Consider the following 18,755-nt stretch of genomic DNA (forward strand, 5'->3'; position numbering starts at 1 on the left):
TATTACAAAAATTTAAATTTCCTTCATCTCTGTAGGAGCACATCAGTGCATTAAGCAAGTTGCTCCTGTATTGGTGGGATTTTTTTCTGTTTTTTATTTTTTGTTAGTTTTTTTTGTTTTTCGGCCGTCCTTGCTACTTGTGGGATCTTAATTCCCAACCAGGGATGGAACCCTGGGCCCTCGGCAGTGAAAGCACAGAGTCCTAACCACTGGACCACCAGGGAATTATCGGTATTTTTTTTTTTAAACAGTTTTATTGAGATTGTAGTCCATAGGCTATGCAATTTACCCATTAAGATGTACCATTCAGTGGCTTTTAGTATATTCACAGCATTTTGCAATCATCACTACAAGCAATTTGGGAAGATTTTCATTACCCTATAAAGGGACCCCACACCCCTTAGTTGTCACTGCTCAATCCCCTCTCCCCCGACCCAGCCCTCGCCGGCCACTAATCTTATGTTCTGTCTCTAGTGCACCCTTTATTCTTTAGTGTGAGGATTAGATTGAGCAATAGAAACTGTTAGCTGTTGTCCTATATGCTGAGTTTTTTTCCTTGTAACCCTTTAAATGACCCAGAGCTAAGGCCTTCCCTTGATTTTTATCTGATTGAAAAGTCCCTAAGATTTCCTTTTGTCTCCTAGTAAACAGTCAAGTCTCTGCTGCAGACTTTTTTTTTCTAAGAACTTTTATTGAGATACAGTTAACATACAGTAAACTGCATATATTTAGAGTGTACAATTTGGTATCCCAGTGTCCCAATTCATTCCCCCCCAGCCCTCCCCACTTTCCCCACTTGGTGTCCATATGTTTGTTCTCTACATCTGTGTCTCTATTTCTCTGCTGCAGACTCTTTTAAGTAAAACTTAGAGTCATGGATTTAATCTATTTCTCTAAGGATCCAGCCACCTAAAATTCTGCAAACGCTAAGAAGGCAAAACAAAGTAGTGGAAATAGTGGGGAATTTCTAACAGGAGACGTCAGCCCAACCCCGCTCCCTAGTGGAGTAACCCTGGGCCAAGTATTTCAGACTCTCTCAGCCTCTGTATATGTTTGTCAAATGAGACCCACAAGACTAGTTACCTCATAGGGTTGACGAGAAGATTGGTTCATGTTCTGAACACATATTCTCTGAGGAAAAATTACTTCCTAAAGTGTTTTTTTTTTTTTTCTTCTTTTTCTCTTAAGTTTTTAGGACTTTTATGGCCGGATTGACTTGGAAGGTCAGGGCTAGTCTGAGTGAAGGGGAAAGACCCTTCCCTGGGGTTCAGACACACCTGGGTTTACATCTGGGCTCTGTCCCTTTCATATCGTGTGATCCTAGGCAGCTACCTAATCATTCGAAACTTTAATTTCCTCAACTATAAAATACGAGCAATATTTCTAAGGTCCTTATGAGAACCAAATAAGGTAATATGTGTACAATTTCCATACCTGTATCTGGTAGATGTAAATACCCGAGATGTGGCCAGTCATTGCTGCTGTTCTTTGCAGTTCCAGCCATCACTGTGGTGTGGTCTTGCTAATGGGCTGGAAATGCCATCAGTGCAAATGCTTGCGGAATTTTTTCTGTTCTTTATGCAGATGTTGAGGATGATGTATCTACTGTTTTGCAAAGAGTTACAGAAATAAACCAAAGTGTCAACTATTTCTGTTGAGGGAACTTAGGAAACATGTATTATGAGTGAGGAAATAATGGGCCCAAGTTGTCAGCCAGGGTAGTAAATGTCCTTTCCTATCCCAGAAACCCCTGAACTTCTTCCAGCAACTATTCTGGTGGGCCATTGGTCACAGAAATAAATGTTTTTCATTTGAACCAACACTCGTGGGCTTTATTTAAGTATACTGGGCCACATGATTTAATTGATTTTTTTTTTTTACATATCTAATGTGTTTCTGTACCTGGTTTTCAGTATTTTTATTTGCTTCTTTTTTCTTCCGTTTTAAACTCCTTGATTCAAAGTCTGTATCTTCTTCCTTTCGAGTTTCTCTCGGAGTCTAGTAGCATTTTCCAGTTGATGGGCATACAGTGATATATTGCTAGTAAGAATGATTTCCCAAAAATAGTATTCCATTTAAAAAAAAATACTTTATTTATTTATGTGCCTGTGCCGGGTCTTAGTTGTAGCACGCGGGATCTTCATTGCAGCGCGCGGGCTCTTTTAGTTATCACATGCAGTCTCTTAGTTACGGCATGCATGCAGAATTTAGTTCCCCAACCAGGATCAAACCTGGGCCCCCTGCATTAACTGCTGGACCACCAGTGAAGTCCAGTCTTCCATTTTTAAAAGTATAGAGGGGAGGGGACTCTGTTGATGGTATGATGTATTTATATTTAGTGTGTGCTAAATCTTGGCTTTAATAGACACTTCATGGACGTTAGTTTCTGCTTGATGACTCCAAGCCCTGTGAGATATATCAAGTTTGGAGATATTCTTCAGATTTGATGTCAACAAAAGGAAAGCCAAGTCAATTTTGTCTTGGCCTATTTTTCTGTAGCTTCAGAGAGTGTACTGAAACTCTTGTAATGGAAGGTTTTTCATTATTTGGGCAAAGGATATATCTTAAGTGTGATACCGAATGGATTTTTTTTCTCACCACCAGTTCACTAATGAAGCAGCAGCAAAAGTCACATGAGTGAGTGATTAAATAGACGACGCAGGGAAGTTATTGCACGGTGTCATTTCTCTGAGGTCTGCTTCATAAAAGTTTTTAGGGCTAGTGTTTCTCAAATGTGCATATAAGTCTCCCGAGAATCTTGCAAAAATGCAGAGTTTGATTCAGCAGGTCAGGCGTGGGGCCTCAAGCTCTGCATTTCAATAAGCGCCCAGCTTATTGGCCGCCCTCAGAGTAGCAAGGCTTTAGGCTACATGTGGAGGGAAGGTGGGGTTCTTTCCTGGTTCTCGGTCCTGTGCTCCCCAGTCTAAGTGTGAGTGTTTCTCTTTGATCTGTCCAGGTTTGGTCGCTGGCTACGGTAGCTACGGATCTTTGCCTTGGTCCGAAGTCTGACCCAGATTTGGAAACACCCTGGGCTCGACATCCTTTTGGGCGACAGCTGCTGGAGTCCCTGTAGGTTTTGAGAGCTAAACATGAGGAAAATGAGTGATTTCAATTTTAGGTCTGTAAACACCTTCAAGTGTTATTGTCTAAGAGACAAGTGCAAAGGCCTGAGGCATGAGAAGAGGAAGTGAGACTTTTCCTTTTAGAGCTGCAGTAACATCTGTGCAGAGCTCACTTCTTAGAGCAGAAGGAACTGTACAGTATTTGTCATTTATAACAAGGATATGAGACCCGTGTCCTTGAGAGAGTTTTGCTTTGGCCCAGAAGTCACATCAGTCCGAACACAGGAGTTTCAGCTCTTGAGGAAGAAAGTTTCTTGGGTGCTGTAGAATCTCGCCCCTGAGAACATATGAGAGAACTGCACGTTGGCCTTCGTGTTTTCCCAAGGCCATGATACACTCACCCTGTTAGACAGTTTATGAAGACATTGAGTTTGTGTTTGATTTGTTGCGCTGAAATATGGCAAACTGGAAATACAGTGTGCAAAATGATTTACAGCCAGGAAAAACCACTTGAGCCTCTACGACTGGGAGGCCCAGGTCCTGACAGAGAGACGGAGAAGCTCTCCTTCCTTCAGGTAGAGGTTTGCTTTACCTACTTATTGAGGCCAGACCTGGGACACGTGCTCACTCTTCAGGTGCCTCATGGTAACGCAGGGATGATGGTGCTTGTTCTGCGCACTTCACACAAGGCTCATGAGATAGTATGAAAACACCTTAAAACTATTAGACATCGCTTGGTAGGAAACTATCAATATTATTCCATCGCCAAGGCCAAGTCCCTGGGATTTCTACCTCACGTTCTAGCATAGTTGTCCTGAAGGGAGCAGAGGGGATGTGAGGACCTAAAAGGTAAAACTATCCCATGTCGTTCTTCCTTAATAGCTCAGACTCATAATGTCACCTCCCAAGGCTGTGACCTGCTCCCCATCCTCTGAGCACCTCCACGTAGCCTTAGGTCATATGAATGGAGGACATAGGAACCCCCGCCGGAGGCAGTGTGATGCCTCATTGGAGTTGGGGAGGCTGAGAGAGCATGTATGGCCTCACTCAGATGTGAGTTGAGTCTCCTTGATTCTTGGAGAAGCTGCATTCAAGTCTGAGCCCAGGCCTGGATGCCAACCACGAGCTTTCAGATTGGTTTCCTAGGTCATGTGTGATACTCGGATACATGTTATTCCAAAACGAATTTAGCCACTGGATCTGTAAGAAAGCCCTCGTTCCTGACGGGCTTTTGAGGCAGAATCAAGAATTCTCCCTTCCTTTCTGGTTTACTGCAAGATATAGTTCCCTGTGCTATACAGTAGGACCTCGCGGTTTATTCATCCTGTATAAAACTATAATGGAAAAGAATATGAAAAAGAACGTGTATATATGTATAACTGAAGCACTTTGCTGTACAGTAGAAATTAACACATTATAAATCGACACTTCGATAAAATAAATTAAAAAAAAAATTCTGCCTTCCTACCCCGATGGTGACAACCTGCCGCGGTCGTGGCAGTCATCCTCCCCTTCCCTTCTTCTGACTGCTCCTCTCCTGTCCCCGTTCTCTCCAGGCTGGCTCACTACTGCCGGCTCCGGGACGTGCAGACGTTGGCCATGCTCTGCAGCGTGTTTGAAGCCCAGTCTCGGCCGCAGGGGATACCAAACCCCTTCGGGCCTTTTCCCAGCCGCTCGTCTAACCTCGTGGTGTCCCACAGTCGATACGTAAGTTGGGGGTTTCCTGGTCTGAGTCTGCCTTCTCCCGGAGGCCAGCTGTCACGGGGAACGGTACTCTCATGCTGTTCCCGTTTGCACTGCAGCCCAGCTTTACATCCTCTGGTTCCTGCTCGAGCATGTCTGACCCAGGGTTCAACACTGGTGGCTGGAACATAGGTTGGTACGGAACTGCCTTAGCCCGCACTGGGTTTTTATACTCTACATGTGGTGTGTAATTTAATATGTCATCTTTAGTTGATGAATATTCTCTGTATTTTTCCTTGTTTCTCACTGCCATTCATATGTGTATATATATATATATTGCACCGCAGTGTGCAGGATCATTGCTCACCGACCAGGGATTGAACCTGGGCGCCCTGGGGTGGAAGCCAAGAGTCTTAACCACTGGATCGCCAGGGAATTCTCCCTCATTGCCCTTTAAATTGAGTATGATGGAGATACTGTAGTCAGCAAGGCCTGGGCTTTCGTGTTTGAAAAGGCTGGTTTCTGGTCTGTCTCTCTGCCTTGCTGGGTTGCTTTCCATCTTCTAGTCTTGAGAAACTGACAGTGGCACTTCCCAGTGTCCACCCCCACGCCCTAACCCTTATCCTTTTCCTTTCTCCTGCACAAACCCCTTTCCTGATCATCTTCCGCTTCCTGTTACCTCCCTCTCCCCACGTACCTCCTTCAGGGTAGAGAAATAAAGCTGAGGCTGGCTGCGGCTAGCCATGAGATCTGTTTAACAAGGAGGTGTATTTGTGTTTTCTGAATTTTTAAAATTTCTTTTTAAAAAATGATCTTAATTTTGTTAATTATAAAAGTACTATTTGTCTTGCCTAGTGAAGAAAAACAAAAAGTATTAGCAGAGAAAATAGTAATCATTGATTCCCTCACCTAGAAATAAATAACATCTGTTAACATTCCAGAACATTTTCTTCCAATCTGTGTGTGTGTGTGTGTGTGTGTGTGTGTGTGAGAGAGAGATTCTGTATTTGTGGTTTTGTGTTCCATTTTTGATTTTATCATGAGCATTTTCTCATGTCATTTAAGGAGTTTTTGTAAGTAATGCCTGCCTAATATCCTACATCATCTCTACCATAATTTGCTTAATCATTATGTGTGTACTTAATTATCAAGTTACCTTAATAGTAAACACCTAGACAAAAAGGTAAGGCTAGGAAAGTGTTCTGTTTAGTTCTGTTTCTCAGGATCTTCAACTTAGCTTGTTTCTCTTCCAGAGAGTAGATTGGACACACCCGCGTTATGAGAGTTTTCAGGTATTTCCCATGGATTTTCTGATTTCCATCTTCTCTTCCCATTTGGTTTTCTTCAGCGGGGAGAGAGACAGAACACATATCCTCACCTTGGGGAGAGTCCTCACCAGAAGAAATCCGCTTTGGGAGCCTGACCTACAGTGATCCTCGTGAGCGAGAGCGTGACCAGCACGATAAAAATAAAAGGTAACGACCTTCCCAGGTGGCAGCTTCCGTTTCATGACACGTAGGTTCTCCAAAATCAGGACTCTTAGTATCTAAGTGCCATTTGGTATATTAAGTGTCATTTGGCACCGAGCTTGTTTCTCTTAAAGGAACTGACCAGAAGTCTTTTGAATTTGCCCAGGCTTCTGGACCCCGCCAACACTCAGCAATTTGATGACTTTAAGAAATGCTATGGAGAAATCCTCTACCGCTGGGGTCTGAGGGAGAAACGAGCTGAGGTGCTGAAGTTTGTTTCCTGTCCTCCTGATCCTCACAAAGGAATCGGTGAATATAAATTTCTTTCTGTTCCCGTCAGTCTCTGAAAGGTCTTATAATTTAATGTGTCCATAACATAATACTCGGAATGAAGTTCCAGTTTCTCCTTTGTAAGCAGAAATTTCTGAAGCATTTTGAGTCTGTTTTAAGCTTCTGAAAACCCTGGCATTTCATGAGATGCTTACATTTTTATTTTAACAGAAGAACCTTTTCTATACAGTCGTCAGATATTGATTGGAAGAAGGGATATTTATTTAGTTATTTGACTAATGTTTATCAAACTCCTCTCAGTCACAGTGCTAGCACACTCCTCCTGGTGGAACTCACAGACCAGTGGGGGAGAAAAATATAATTACAAATTGTGATCAGTATTTATGAGCAAACAAAAAGGATGTTGGGGCAGGGGAGCAGAAAGGGAGAATTTTAGAAGATGAGTTGAGCTGTATTGTTAAGGCTCTCTGGGGAGCTGAAGTCTGCAGGATGGGATGGAGTCACCCCTGCAGCGAGAGAGCAGCATGAAGGGCATCCCGTGCAGAGGGAGCAGGTCCAGGGGGGAAATAACTTATTTTAAACAAGTGAAGGAAGACCATTGTGGCTAGAACACAATGAGTGAGAAGAGGGCTGTAAAATTAGGCCATAGGAGAGTCAGGGACTTGAGAGTCATGGTAAAGAATTTGGATTGTATTCTAAGTCCAATGGTGAGCTTCAAAGAACATTAAGAAGTAAGTGGTATGACTTCCCTGGCAGTCCAGTGGTTAGGACTCCATGCTTCCACTCCTGTGGCCCAGGTTCAATCCCTGGTTGAGGAACTAAGATCCTGTAAGCCATGCAGCATTGCCCCCCCCCCCCCCCCCCCGAGAAGGAAGGAAGGAAAGAAAGAAAGAAAGAAAAAGAAAGGAAGGAAGGAAGGAAGAAAGGAAAAGAAGTAAGTAAGATGCTCTGGTTTCCATTGTAAGAGGATCCCTTTGGCTGTTATAGGAAGAAAGGGTTGGAGGAGGACAGAAGCAGAGGTAGGAAGGCCATTTGAAGTCTGCTAGAGTAGTCAGAGAGAGATGGACGGCCTAGTCTCGGGGTGACATCAGTGGAGGTGGAGAGAGATGGATGGAGAAAAAAATGTATCTTAGAGGTAGACTCAATATGACTTACTAACAAGTTGGATGTGGGCTTGAGGAAAAGAGGCAAAGCTTAGATGATTCCTAAGTTTCCAGCTTGAGCAACTGGGTGGTGTCATGTTCTACGATAGAAAAGATTGGGAGAAGTTGAAAACTCAGTTTGGGACAGTCGAAAATGCTGGCGAGGTTCAGACTGTAGAAGTCATGTCAGCAGTTGGATACAAGTCTGGAGCTTAAAGGAGAGTTTAGGGCTGAAACTAGGAATTTGGAAACCTTCAGCATATTAGTGGTGTTCAAGCTGTGAGAGTTGAGTGCATTCACCTGGGAGCTGGGAGGTGGGGAGGAAGGGCATGGGGGGAGCAAATAAGAGAGCCCACTCACTCTAGGCCTTGCGAGGAACCAGTACTTGGAGCTTGAGTCTTGGAGGAAGAACTAGAAACAGAGACTTAGAATGAGATACCGGTGTGTTTTAAGGAAAAGCAAGACTGTAATGTGAAAGAAGCTAAGAGAAGAGATGTTTTCTAAAGAGTGACATGGAAGACAGACCTAAAGAGTGGACTGGACACGCATTGATTTCCTTTGTGCCCCAGACCCCGCCCGAGTGTCTGCATAGAGCTTTTCTGAAAAGACACAACCATGCAAGGGGAAGAAACGCTGGCAATAAAATTTGGAATGTGGGGGGCAGATAGGTTGGTGATAGCTGATCTTACAGGGAGAAAGCTGAGCCCTGAACTGGCAGGCAGAAAAACAGTAACACACATGGCAGAACCCCCTCATGGCTCAGGAATGAGTGGTACCGGGTACCTCTGCAGGTGGCATGAAGGTGGGGTCAGAAACAGGAGTATTGTGCGATGGCCCTTCTAGGGTCCCCAGATCCCCACTCCTAGTTTGCAGAGCAGTTATCAGCCTTCCTCTCCCCCAGCAGAAAACTAGACGTTCATTCTCTAGAGAAGGTGGACGCATTTCCTGATAAAGGGGCCACCACATAGCTAGAATACAAATAAAGACAGACCCAGGGCTATAGAGAAGATCCTAGAAGCTTCCCGAGAGAGAAAACAGGTCACATAGAAAGGATAGGGGTATGGATAGCATCACACTTCTCAGGAGCAGTGAACTAGATACTGGAACTAGACGACAGCAGTGCAGCAGTGCCTTCCCTGTTCTCAAGAAAATGATCCTCTTGGAATCTCTTAGAATTCTAACCTAGAATTCTGTAGCCAAGTTATCCAGCAAGTGTAAAAGTAAACCTTCAGCCTATCTAAGGAGGAGAAATAGATTCAAGCCAGGAACCCAGGGTATCAGGATGATGGTGAAGGGAGCTGTACGTGACAGACCTGCAGACAGACCTGTCCAGGTTGGAGCTTCAGAGCATTGTCTCCAAGAAGAGAAAAAAATCTGTGTGTTTTAGGATATGTAGTGTATTTATAGAAGATTCAGATATTTGGAGATGAATTATCAGTAAGTATGTAACTAAGCAAACAAAAACAAGACTAACTCTAGGAAAAGCAAAATGTGCAAGAAAGAATGGAAGCCATCATGGTATGTGGCTTGATTTGAATAATATTTACCTAGAGAAATAATGTAAAAACAATACTGATCCAACCAACTGATAATAGAACTGCATGGGGAAGATGAGGAACAGGTAGTGCTTGAGTCTTGGGGAGATTGGGGAGTGAAAGAGCTTCCACTGCGGAAGGTCAACAGACAGTGCTTAAATACAACAGTTAAAAAATAGCTTTATAAAAATGGTGTGTAGAGATAGGGAGGTAAAAACTGAAGAAATAGTGAAATGGGTTAGGAGAATTTCATCTAGGGAGTGATGGGTGTGGGGGTGGAAGGGAATTCTGCTTTTGATAATACAATATGTAGAATAACTTGACTCTAAGTTGTGTGAATATAGTTTCAATTTAAAAAAACAAGCTAAAGTAATACATAGATTTAGATATTGAATAACAAGGATTATTTTATTTAAAAAATTTTAAATTTTTTAAATTTTGTTTTTAATATTTATATATTTGGCTGCGCTAGGTCTTAGTTGTGGCATGTGGGATCTTTAGTTGTAGCATGCGAACTCTTAGCTGTGGCACATGGGATCTAATTCCCTGACCAGGGTTCAAGCCCGGGCCCCCTGCATTGGGAGCATGGAGTCTTAGGCACTGGACACCAGGGACGTCCCAGCAAGGATTATTTTAATATGCATTATCTTAGTGCATGTATGTGAAGAAGTGCAGACACAAAATGCTGTTTAGGTGATATATTTTTCAGAGCATCTACAGGCATGCAGATATATCCAGGAGAGGTTAATGATGGCCTGGAGCAATTCGTCTTTTAAAATTAGTTTTCAAGGAAATAAATGAATCACAGAGATATGTAACTGATGTGTCAATCTGTCAGTCAGCTAGCCTTATTGACACTGCCTGTTATAAAGGTTGTGCTGAGTTCTGTGGGCTGGACAGAAAACTATAAAGTGGGGTTTGGGGAGGCGGTCATTCAAGAAGTCTGTAATCCAATGAGAGAGAGAAAACAGAAGCTCATGAAGAGTTAAATGATGTACACGAATGAATAGTATGTTCTAATACCATTACGAACAGTGTTAAAAAATTTCAAAAAGAAGAGGGGAGAGTGAATTGTGAAAGAGTCACAGACTAAAACCTTAAGTATTTCATCCTTAAAGTTTTTCCTTTGGAAGAGTCAGACTACCCAAATACAGGAAATAGCAGGTATTGAATATAACAAGGTTGCCAAGTTGGTCTCCTCCTGGTGGAGAACCAGCGATTTCCTCTCACACTTACCTTATGGGCAAGGGTTGCCCTGTATCAGCAGCAAGATTTGAGAGAGAAAGTTGTTTTTATTTAGGGGATTAGACATTTATAGAAAAGACTCAAGACTTCATTTATTTTGAGGGGATAATGCTAGACAGAATTATTCTTTTTTAAAAATTAATTATTGAATTTATTTATTTATTGGTTGCATTGGGTCTTTGTTGCTGTGTGCACAAGTTTTCTCTGGTTAGCAGCGAGCAGGGGCTACTCTTCCTTGCAGTGCATGGGTTTCTCATTGCAGTGGCTTCTCTTGTTGCAGAGCACAGGCTCTAGGCACACAGGCTTCAGTAGTTGTGGCTCGTGAGCTCTAGAGCGCGGGCTCAGTAGTTGTGGCGCACGGGCTTTGTTGCTCGGTGGCATGTGGATCTTCCTGGACCAGGGATTGAACCCGTGTCCCCTGCATTGGCAGGCAGATTCTTAACCACTGCGCCACCTGGGAAGTCCCTTTCTGCATGGTTAACAAACTAGAATTGTATGACACTAAACCTTTGGAGTTAGCGTCCACCTGGAGATGTCGTAAAAGCCTTGGGAATGATAATTTGATCATTCCATGTATCAGCAGTATTTTTATTGTCCTTATTAGTTTGTCTGTTAGGAACCAAGAATGATCCATTTCGCCTCTACCAGGTTTCATCCATGAAAGCTATACCTGTGATTATATGTCTCCTTCCCTGAGCTCCCCAAGTTTGTCAGTGTTCCTGTAAAGAGACATTTGACAGCTTTGTGATTTTCATCAGTGTCCTACACTTTTCTGAGTTCAGGTCTTTTACCTCCTTAAGTAGGTTTATTCCAAGGTATTTTATTCTTTTGATGTGATGGTAAATGGGATTGTTTCCTTAATTTCTCTTCCTGATAGTTCATTGTTAGTGTGTAGAAATGCAACAGATTTCTGCGTGTTAATTTTGTATCCTGCAACTTTGCTGAATTCATTGATGAGCTCTAGTAGTTTTCTGGTAGCATCTTTAGGATTTTCTGTGTATGGTATGATGTCATCTGCAAAAAGTGACATTTTTACTTCTTTTCCAATTTAGATTTTTAAATTTCTTCTCTGATTGCTATGGCTAGGACTTCCAGTACTATGTTGAATAAAAGTGGTAAGAGTGGGCATCCTTGTCTTGTTTCTGATCTTAGAGGAAATGTTTTCAGCTTTTCACTGTTGAGTATGATGTTAGCTGTGGGTTTGTCATATATGGCCTTTATTATGTTGAGGTAGGTTCCCTCTATGCCCACTTTATGGAGAGTTTTTTATCATAAATGGTTGTTTAATTTTGTCAAAAGCTTTTTCTGCACCTATTGAGATAATCATATGGTTTTTTAAAAAAATTATTTTATTTATTTGATTATTTTTTGCCTGTGTTGGGTCTTCATTGCTGTGCATGGGCTTTCCCTAGTTGTGGCTAGTGGGGGGGCACAGGCTCTAGGTGAGTGGGCTTCAGTAGTTGTGGCACATGGGCTTAGTTACACTGCGGCATGAGAGATCTTCCCGTACCAGGGATCGAACCTATGTCCCCTGCATTGGCAGATGGATTCTTAACCACTATACCACCATGGAAGTCCCAGATCGTATGGTTTTTATTCTTCAATTTGTTAATGTGTTGTATCACATTGATTGATTTGTGTATATTGAAGAATCCTTATATCCCTGGGATGAATCCCACTTGATCATGGTGTATGATCCTTTTGCTGTATTGTTGGATTCAGTTTGTTAATCTTTTGTTAAGGATTTTTGCATCTATGTTCATTAGTTATATTGGCCTATAACTTTCTTTTTTTGTGTGATGTCTTTGTCTAGTTTTGGTATCAGTGTGATGCTGGCCTTGTAAATTACAGTGTTCCTTCCTCTGTAATTTTTTGGAATAGTTTGAGAAGGAGAGGTGTTAACTCTTCTCTAAATGTTTGGTAGAGTTCACCTGTGAAGCCATCTGTTCTTGGACTCTTGTTTGTTGGGAGTTTCTAAATTACTGATTCAATTTCATTACTAGTAATTGGTCTGTTCATATTTTCTGTTTCTTCCTGGTTCAGTCTTGGGAGATTTGTACATTGCTAAGCGATTTTGAACACATTCTGTATCCCTTGGTACTGCTAAAGTGGTGAAAGTTAGCATGTTTACAAGCATGGCCCAAAGTGGACGCACACTCATACCAGCTGTTAACTAGTGGTCATTCCATTATGTGTAACAATGAGAGGCAAGAGAGAAACATCAAGATTATGCTCAGTGACTTATAGTGTTTTTGTATTTTCTCTCTTTGGGAATTTATATCCATTTAGAATTGCCCACACCCCTAAAGGTTATTCTTTAGTTAAATGAAATATCAGTTCAGGGTCTTAATAAGAATGTTAGAAATTATGTTTAAGTGACACACTAAAAAGAAACATGATTACTGATGATATATTGAATATTTCAGAGAGATGACTTTTTAATCATTTTACTCAGCTTTCTAGAAATGGAGAATAATTAAGTTTACATTTACAGCTATCTCAAGTGCCAAAAAACAACCCTTTTATTTTACTTATTTTTAAAAATATTAATTTTTTTATTTGGCTGCATTGGGTCTTAGTTGCGGCATGTGGGCTTCTCTTTACTGTGGTGCGTGGGCTCTAGTGTGCACAGGCTCAGTAGTTGTGATGTGCAGGGTCAGTTGTCCCATGGCATGTGGGATCTTAGTTCCCCGAACAGGGATTGAACCCATGTTCAATTCTTAAGGTGGATTCTTAACCGTTGGACCACCAGGGAAGTCCCAAGAACAACCCTTTAAAAAAGACATGTTATTTTAATTCAATTGACTTGAACACACAGTTTTTACATTTTCATAATTTTAAGTGTTGAATATTTTCAAACCAATAAAACCAGTAAAGGGAATTTTAAAAATATAAACTAATCAGTTTTTAATGAGAACACAAAGCAAAGTCTTACATAATATAAAAAAAATTATGCTTTGCAGGACTAGAGCAAAAAATTTAAAATTTGTGCATAAACACAAAAGACCCCAAATAGCCAAAGCAATCCTGAGAAAGAAAAATGGAGCTGGAGGAATCAGGCTCCCTGACTTTAGACTGTACTGCAAAGCTACAGTAATCAAAACAGTATGGTACTGGTGCAAAGACAGAAATATAGATCAATGAAACAGTATAGAAAGCTCAGAGATAAACCCATGCACCTATGGTCAATCTATGACAAAGGAGGCAAGAATATACAATGGAGAAAAGACAGTCTCTTCAATAAGTGGTGCTGGGAAAACATGTAAAAGAATGAATTGAGGACTTCCTAGCTGGCACAGTGGTAAAGAATCCGCCTGCCAATGCAGGGGACAGGGGTTCAAGCCCTGCCCTGGGAAGATTCCACATGCCACAGAGCAGCTAAGCCCGTGTGTCACAACTATTGAGCCTGTGCTCTAGAGCCCATGAGCCACAACTACTGAGCCCATGTGCCGCAACTATTGAAGCCCATGCTCCACAACAAGAGAAGCCACTACAATGAGGAGCCTGCACACAACAATGAAGAGTAGCCCCTGCTTGCAGCAACTAGAGAAAGCCCATGTGCAGCAACGAAGACCCAATGCAGCCAATAAATAAAATAAATAAATAAATAAATTTATAAAAAAGAAAAAAAGAATGAATTGAGAACATTCTCTAACAACATACACAAAAATAGACTCAAAAGTGTATCAAAGACCTAAATTTAAGGCTAGACACTGTAAAACCCTTGGAGGAAAACATAGGCAGAACACTCTTTGTCATAAATTGCAGCAATATCTTTTTTAATCTGTTTCCTAGAGTAGTGAGAATAAAAACAAAATAAATAAATGGGACCTAATTAAACTTAAAAGCTTCTACACAGCAAAGGAAACCATAAACAAAATGAAAAGATAACCCACAGAATGGGAGAAAATATTTGTAAACAACGCAACCAATAAGGGATTAATCTCCAGAATATACAAACAGCTTACGCAGCTCTATACCAAACAAACAAAAAAAGAAACAACCCAATCAAAGAATGGGCAGAAGATCTAAATAGACATTTCTCCAAAGAAGACATATAGATGTACAAAGAGCACATGAAAAAAATGTTCAACATCACTAATTATCAAAGAAATGCAAATTAAAACTACAATGAGGTATCACCTCACACCAGTCAGAATGGCCATCATCAAAAAGTCTACAAACAATAAATGCTGGAGAGGGTGTGGAGAAAAGGGAACCCTCGTACACTGTTGGCAGGGATGTAAATTGGTACAACCACTGTGGAGGTTCCTTAAAAAACTAAATATCCAACTAATACATGATCCAGCAATCCCACTCCTGGGCATATATCTGGAGAAAACCATACTTTGAAAAGATACATGCACCCCAGCGTTCACTGCAGCACTGTTTGCAGCAGCCAAGACATGGAAGCAGCCTAAATGTCCATCAACAGATGAATGGATAAAGAAGATGGGGTATATATATACAATGGAAAATTACTCAGCCTTAAAAAAGAACAAAATAATGCCATTTGCAGCATCATGGATGGTCCTAGAGATTATCATACCAAGTGAAGTAAGTCAGACAGAGTAAGACAGATATCATTATCACTCATATGTGGAATCTAATTTTTAAAAAGTGATACAAACGAACTTATTTACAAAACAGAAACAGATTTACAGATACCGAAAACAAACTTATGGTTACCAAGGCGGAAACGTGGCCGGGGAGGGATAAATCAGGAGCTTGGGTTTAATATACACACATTACTGTACATGACATTAATAACCAACAAGGACCTACTGTATAGCACAGGGAACTCTACTCAATATTCTGTGATAACCTATGTGAGAAAAGAATCTGAAAAAGAATGAATGTATGTATAACTGAATCACTTTGCTGTACACCTGAAACTAACACAACATTGTAAATCAACTATACTCCAACAAAATTTTTTTAAAGTTATGCTTAGAGAAGACATAGCTATTTTTAACCCAGATTTTCAAACCAGTTTAATCTTAGGATTTACCTTAACTGTGAACTACCATAAAATTTGTTCCTTAGTTACCATGTATTTAGAGTCTCTCTTGGTCCATCTTTATGACTAACTATTGTAGTGAAGCAAAGGAGCTGGCTTTGATAGAAGAAAGAACCCAGGACCCTTCCTCTACTGTAGGAGGTGAAAGAAGAGGGAGATGTGAAGATTTGGGGGTGTTGAGATGAAGTGTCCCTCATTGGAAGGCTTCTGTTTTCTAAGGGAAGGGAGAAAAGAGGCCATGAGGTGAGAGAGGGAGAGAGAGAGGCGTGTGGGAGGAATTTAAGAACGTGGCGGAGGTGCGAAGCGGGCACCTGGAATTGGGGAGGAAAAGCCCGACCACTGCACATAAGCCGGGAGTCTACACGGAGGTGCAGTCAGGGAGAAGAGCATCCTGACAGTGCACCTTCCCACAGGAACACTCCGGGGCGGATGCAGAGAAGGCCAGGGATGGAGCTCATCCCGGTTGAGGTTTTGCCACGTGGTACCCTGAGGGAGAGAGGGGCCAAGGAGTTCAGGATATTTGCAAAAATGTGACTGTGAAGTGAGACTGTGTAATTCATTCTGGTTGGAGGGGAAACTACAGCCAGAGAGGGACTAATTGCATCAAAGTGCAAGTGACCTTTGGATAGCATGAAAGACGGTGGTGGATTAGAGGTGAGAGGATGGTGAGCTGGAAGGCCAGGTGTGCAGAGGGTTAGTGGTGTGGATTTTGAAGATGCCAAGGATTGGGGTGCAGGGACGATTGAGAACCAAGAGCAGAGGTCTTCAGGGCATGGGGGCGTGTGTCCAGAACGTTGGTAGATGACAGCAGAGGAAGAGGAGAAAGGATGGTGAAACCAGGGGGCAGTAGCCTCAAGAGGAGAGTAAGGTCTGGAGGCAGCCATGCGGCACCCTCCCCTCCCGCCCCTCCATCCTTACAGTGGAAGACAGAACCAGCCTTTCCTTTGGAGGCCAGAGGCAGCGGGGTTTGGTTAGGGCCAGGTGGTTAGGGGACCACCAGAAGAGCCTGTAGACCACATGGGAAGAGCCTGTAGATGCAGCACAGTGGAAGGCGGGCAGGGAGGAGGAAGGGTCTCCAGGCAGCAGGGGATGCGCAGGGGAACTGGGTAGTTAACATGGGCTGCCTGGACCCAGGGCTGTGGCTGAAGCGGACAGGGACTTCGGGGGAGGCTGGAGACCAGTGGAGCAGGGCAGTCCTGACGCCTCTCCCTCGCGCTGGGGCAGCTCTGCTGTGTCCTGACTCCGTCCATCTTAGGCCGCTGGGTCATTGGCAGACAGGTAGGGAAGAGATTGTAAGACCGGTCAGTTCCCGCCTACATGTTGACCGATCCTTCTGTGCTTTCAGACGAACGTTTGTTAACTTCCTTCTCTGCATCTGTAGCTGTTGGGGTGGAAGAGGCATGAGACGGAACCTCCACCGCTGCAGGCCCTGGGGTTTGCACCCAGGGCCTCTGAGAGCCAGGCGTCTGCCACACCCTCTGCCCGTGTGCCACTGCGGTGACAGCAGCTCCTCTTTATAACACTTAGTAGGATTGTAGCAGAAGGGTTTCTGCCATTTAAAAAAAAAAATTGAACAACAGTGGTCTAATAGGATCCTACAGAATCCCCCAAATGAGTACATCTTTCTTACTCATAATGCCCAGTTCCCCTTTGCAGAACTGAACTCACTGTGTCTCTTTTTTGGCCGTCTCCACCCTTCTCCAGAGTTCGGCGTATACTGCAGCCACTGCCGGAGCGAGGTCCGGGGCACGCAGTGTGCCATCTGCAAAGGCTTCACGTTCCAGTGCGCCATCTGCCACGTGGCTGTGCGAGGGTCGTCCAACTTCTGCCTGACCTGCGGGCACGGGGGACACACCAGCCACATGATGGAGTGGTTTCGGACCCAGGAGGTGTGTCCCACTGGGTGTGGGTGCCACTGCTTGCTCGAAAGCACTTTCTGAACTGACAGGCCGTGCGAGTTGTGGGAAATCCCAGATAACCCATCAATGCCTGGTAACAAGCTCTCTGCCAGGAGGGAGGCTCCAGAACCCACCCCCAACTAGACCGGGATGTGTTCCCCTCAAAGACCGACACAGTGCCAGCTGTTTGTGAGCCTTTGCCTTCTCTTCTGTTGGCTGTTGGTGGCATGGATGTTGGTGGAGGAGGACGCAGGCAGGTGGAAGTTTTCTTGGAGAAAAGCACCTGCCTCCAGAGCCGTGTTTACCTTTAAGATGTTAACCTTAAACCACCGACAGCATCTTTTCTGATGCCATCACAGGGATCAAGGTCGGATACAAAGGACAGTCTCCTGAGCCAAAGGACAGTGGACGTTAATTCAGTTGACAAATGGACCCATGACATAAGTTGGTGCATTTATGAACTGATGGACTGTGACCTTTTAAAATATGATACTTAAATTATAAATATGTAATGTACTTAAGGATCCTTAAGATGTATTTTTTTTTTATTTCTCTTCCAGCTGTTCTCCCTTGGCTAATAAAATTCTAGTAATCATTGGGGAAAAAAAAGATGAGGTTGAATGATATTTTAGTGAGTCTTTTTTTATTCCACTTCTAACTGAAATTAACTCTTTGGGATAAGATCAAAGTCAGTGCTCAGATTTTCAAAGGAAATGCGATTTGCTTTTGTCATGCAACAGGAGAAAATAGAATTTGACTTGTAAGATTCTTCCCAACCCCAAGAGTTTTTTTTGTTTTAAATCGTTTCTTTTAGCAAAAGGAAAATGCGGTTACGTGGCAGGATTGCTGTGAGAGTCTCCCGTTGCCGTTTGTGCAGGTTGGTTGGATTCCCGTAAAAGCCTTCACTCTTCCCTTGGGCTTCTTCATAGGCTTCAACCCATGTGTATCTGCATCCACCAATTCTCCAGAATGATTCTCAACCCTTCCCATTTTGTATGTGCCAGGAAAGAAACATCTTTTCCATGTTGCTCTGGAATTTTATTTCTTAGAATTTTACAGTTCCAAATTGATTAGCTTAAGAAATATAACTCCATGTCTCAAAATATGAAAGTGTTGTACATCACTGTTTTATTTTATTCATTCATTCATTCATTCATTTATTTTTGGCTGCGTTGGGTCTTTGTTGCTGCATGCAGGCTTTTTCTCTAGTTGCGGCGAGCAGGGGCTACTGGTTTGTTGCAGTGTGCAGGCTTCTCATTGCAGTGGCTTCTCTTGTTGCAGAGCACAGCCTCTAGGTGCATGGGCCTCAGTAGTTGTGGCATGCGGGCTCAGTAGTTGTGGTGCTCAGGCTTAGTTGCTGCACAGCATGTGGGATCTTCCTGCACCAGGGATCGAACTTGTGTCCGCTGC

The 18,755-nt window shown here is 42.8% G+C and overlaps 1 protein-coding gene across 6 annotated transcripts in view; it reads left to right on the forward strand.

Moving 5' to 3' along the window:
* The window catches only part of WDR59 (WD repeat domain 59), an 88,605-nt gene extending 70,659 nt beyond the window's left edge, over window positions 1-17,946 (forward strand). For 4 of the 6 annotated variants that reach the window (XM_057712172.1, XM_057712174.1, XM_057712177.1 and 1 more), the window contains 6 exons: window positions 2,957-3,069; window positions 4,619-4,769; window positions 4,865-4,937; window positions 6,094-6,220; window positions 6,381-6,523; window positions 17,152-17,946. In XM_057712172.1, coding sequence (XP_057568155.1) covers window positions 2,957-3,069; window positions 4,619-4,769; window positions 4,865-4,937; window positions 6,094-6,220; window positions 6,381-6,523; window positions 17,152-17,387 — 843 coding nt within the window. In that variant the 3' untranslated portion in view covers window positions 17,388-17,946. Of the gene's footprint in view, window positions 1-2,956; window positions 3,070-4,618; window positions 4,770-4,864; window positions 4,942-6,093; window positions 6,221-6,380; window positions 6,524-17,151 lie in introns of those variants that run through there. The other 2 variants (XM_057712175.1, XR_009049707.1) reach the window with 2 other exon arrangements.
* The last annotated feature ends 809 nt before the right edge of the window (window positions 17,947-18,755 follow it).

This window comes from Hippopotamus amphibius, chromosome 16, assembly GCF_030028045.1.
Source record: "Hippopotamus amphibius kiboko isolate mHipAmp2 chromosome 16, mHipAmp2.hap2, whole genome shotgun sequence".
Taxonomy (NCBI): Eukaryota; Metazoa; Chordata; class Mammalia; order Artiodactyla; family Hippopotamidae; genus Hippopotamus; species Hippopotamus amphibius.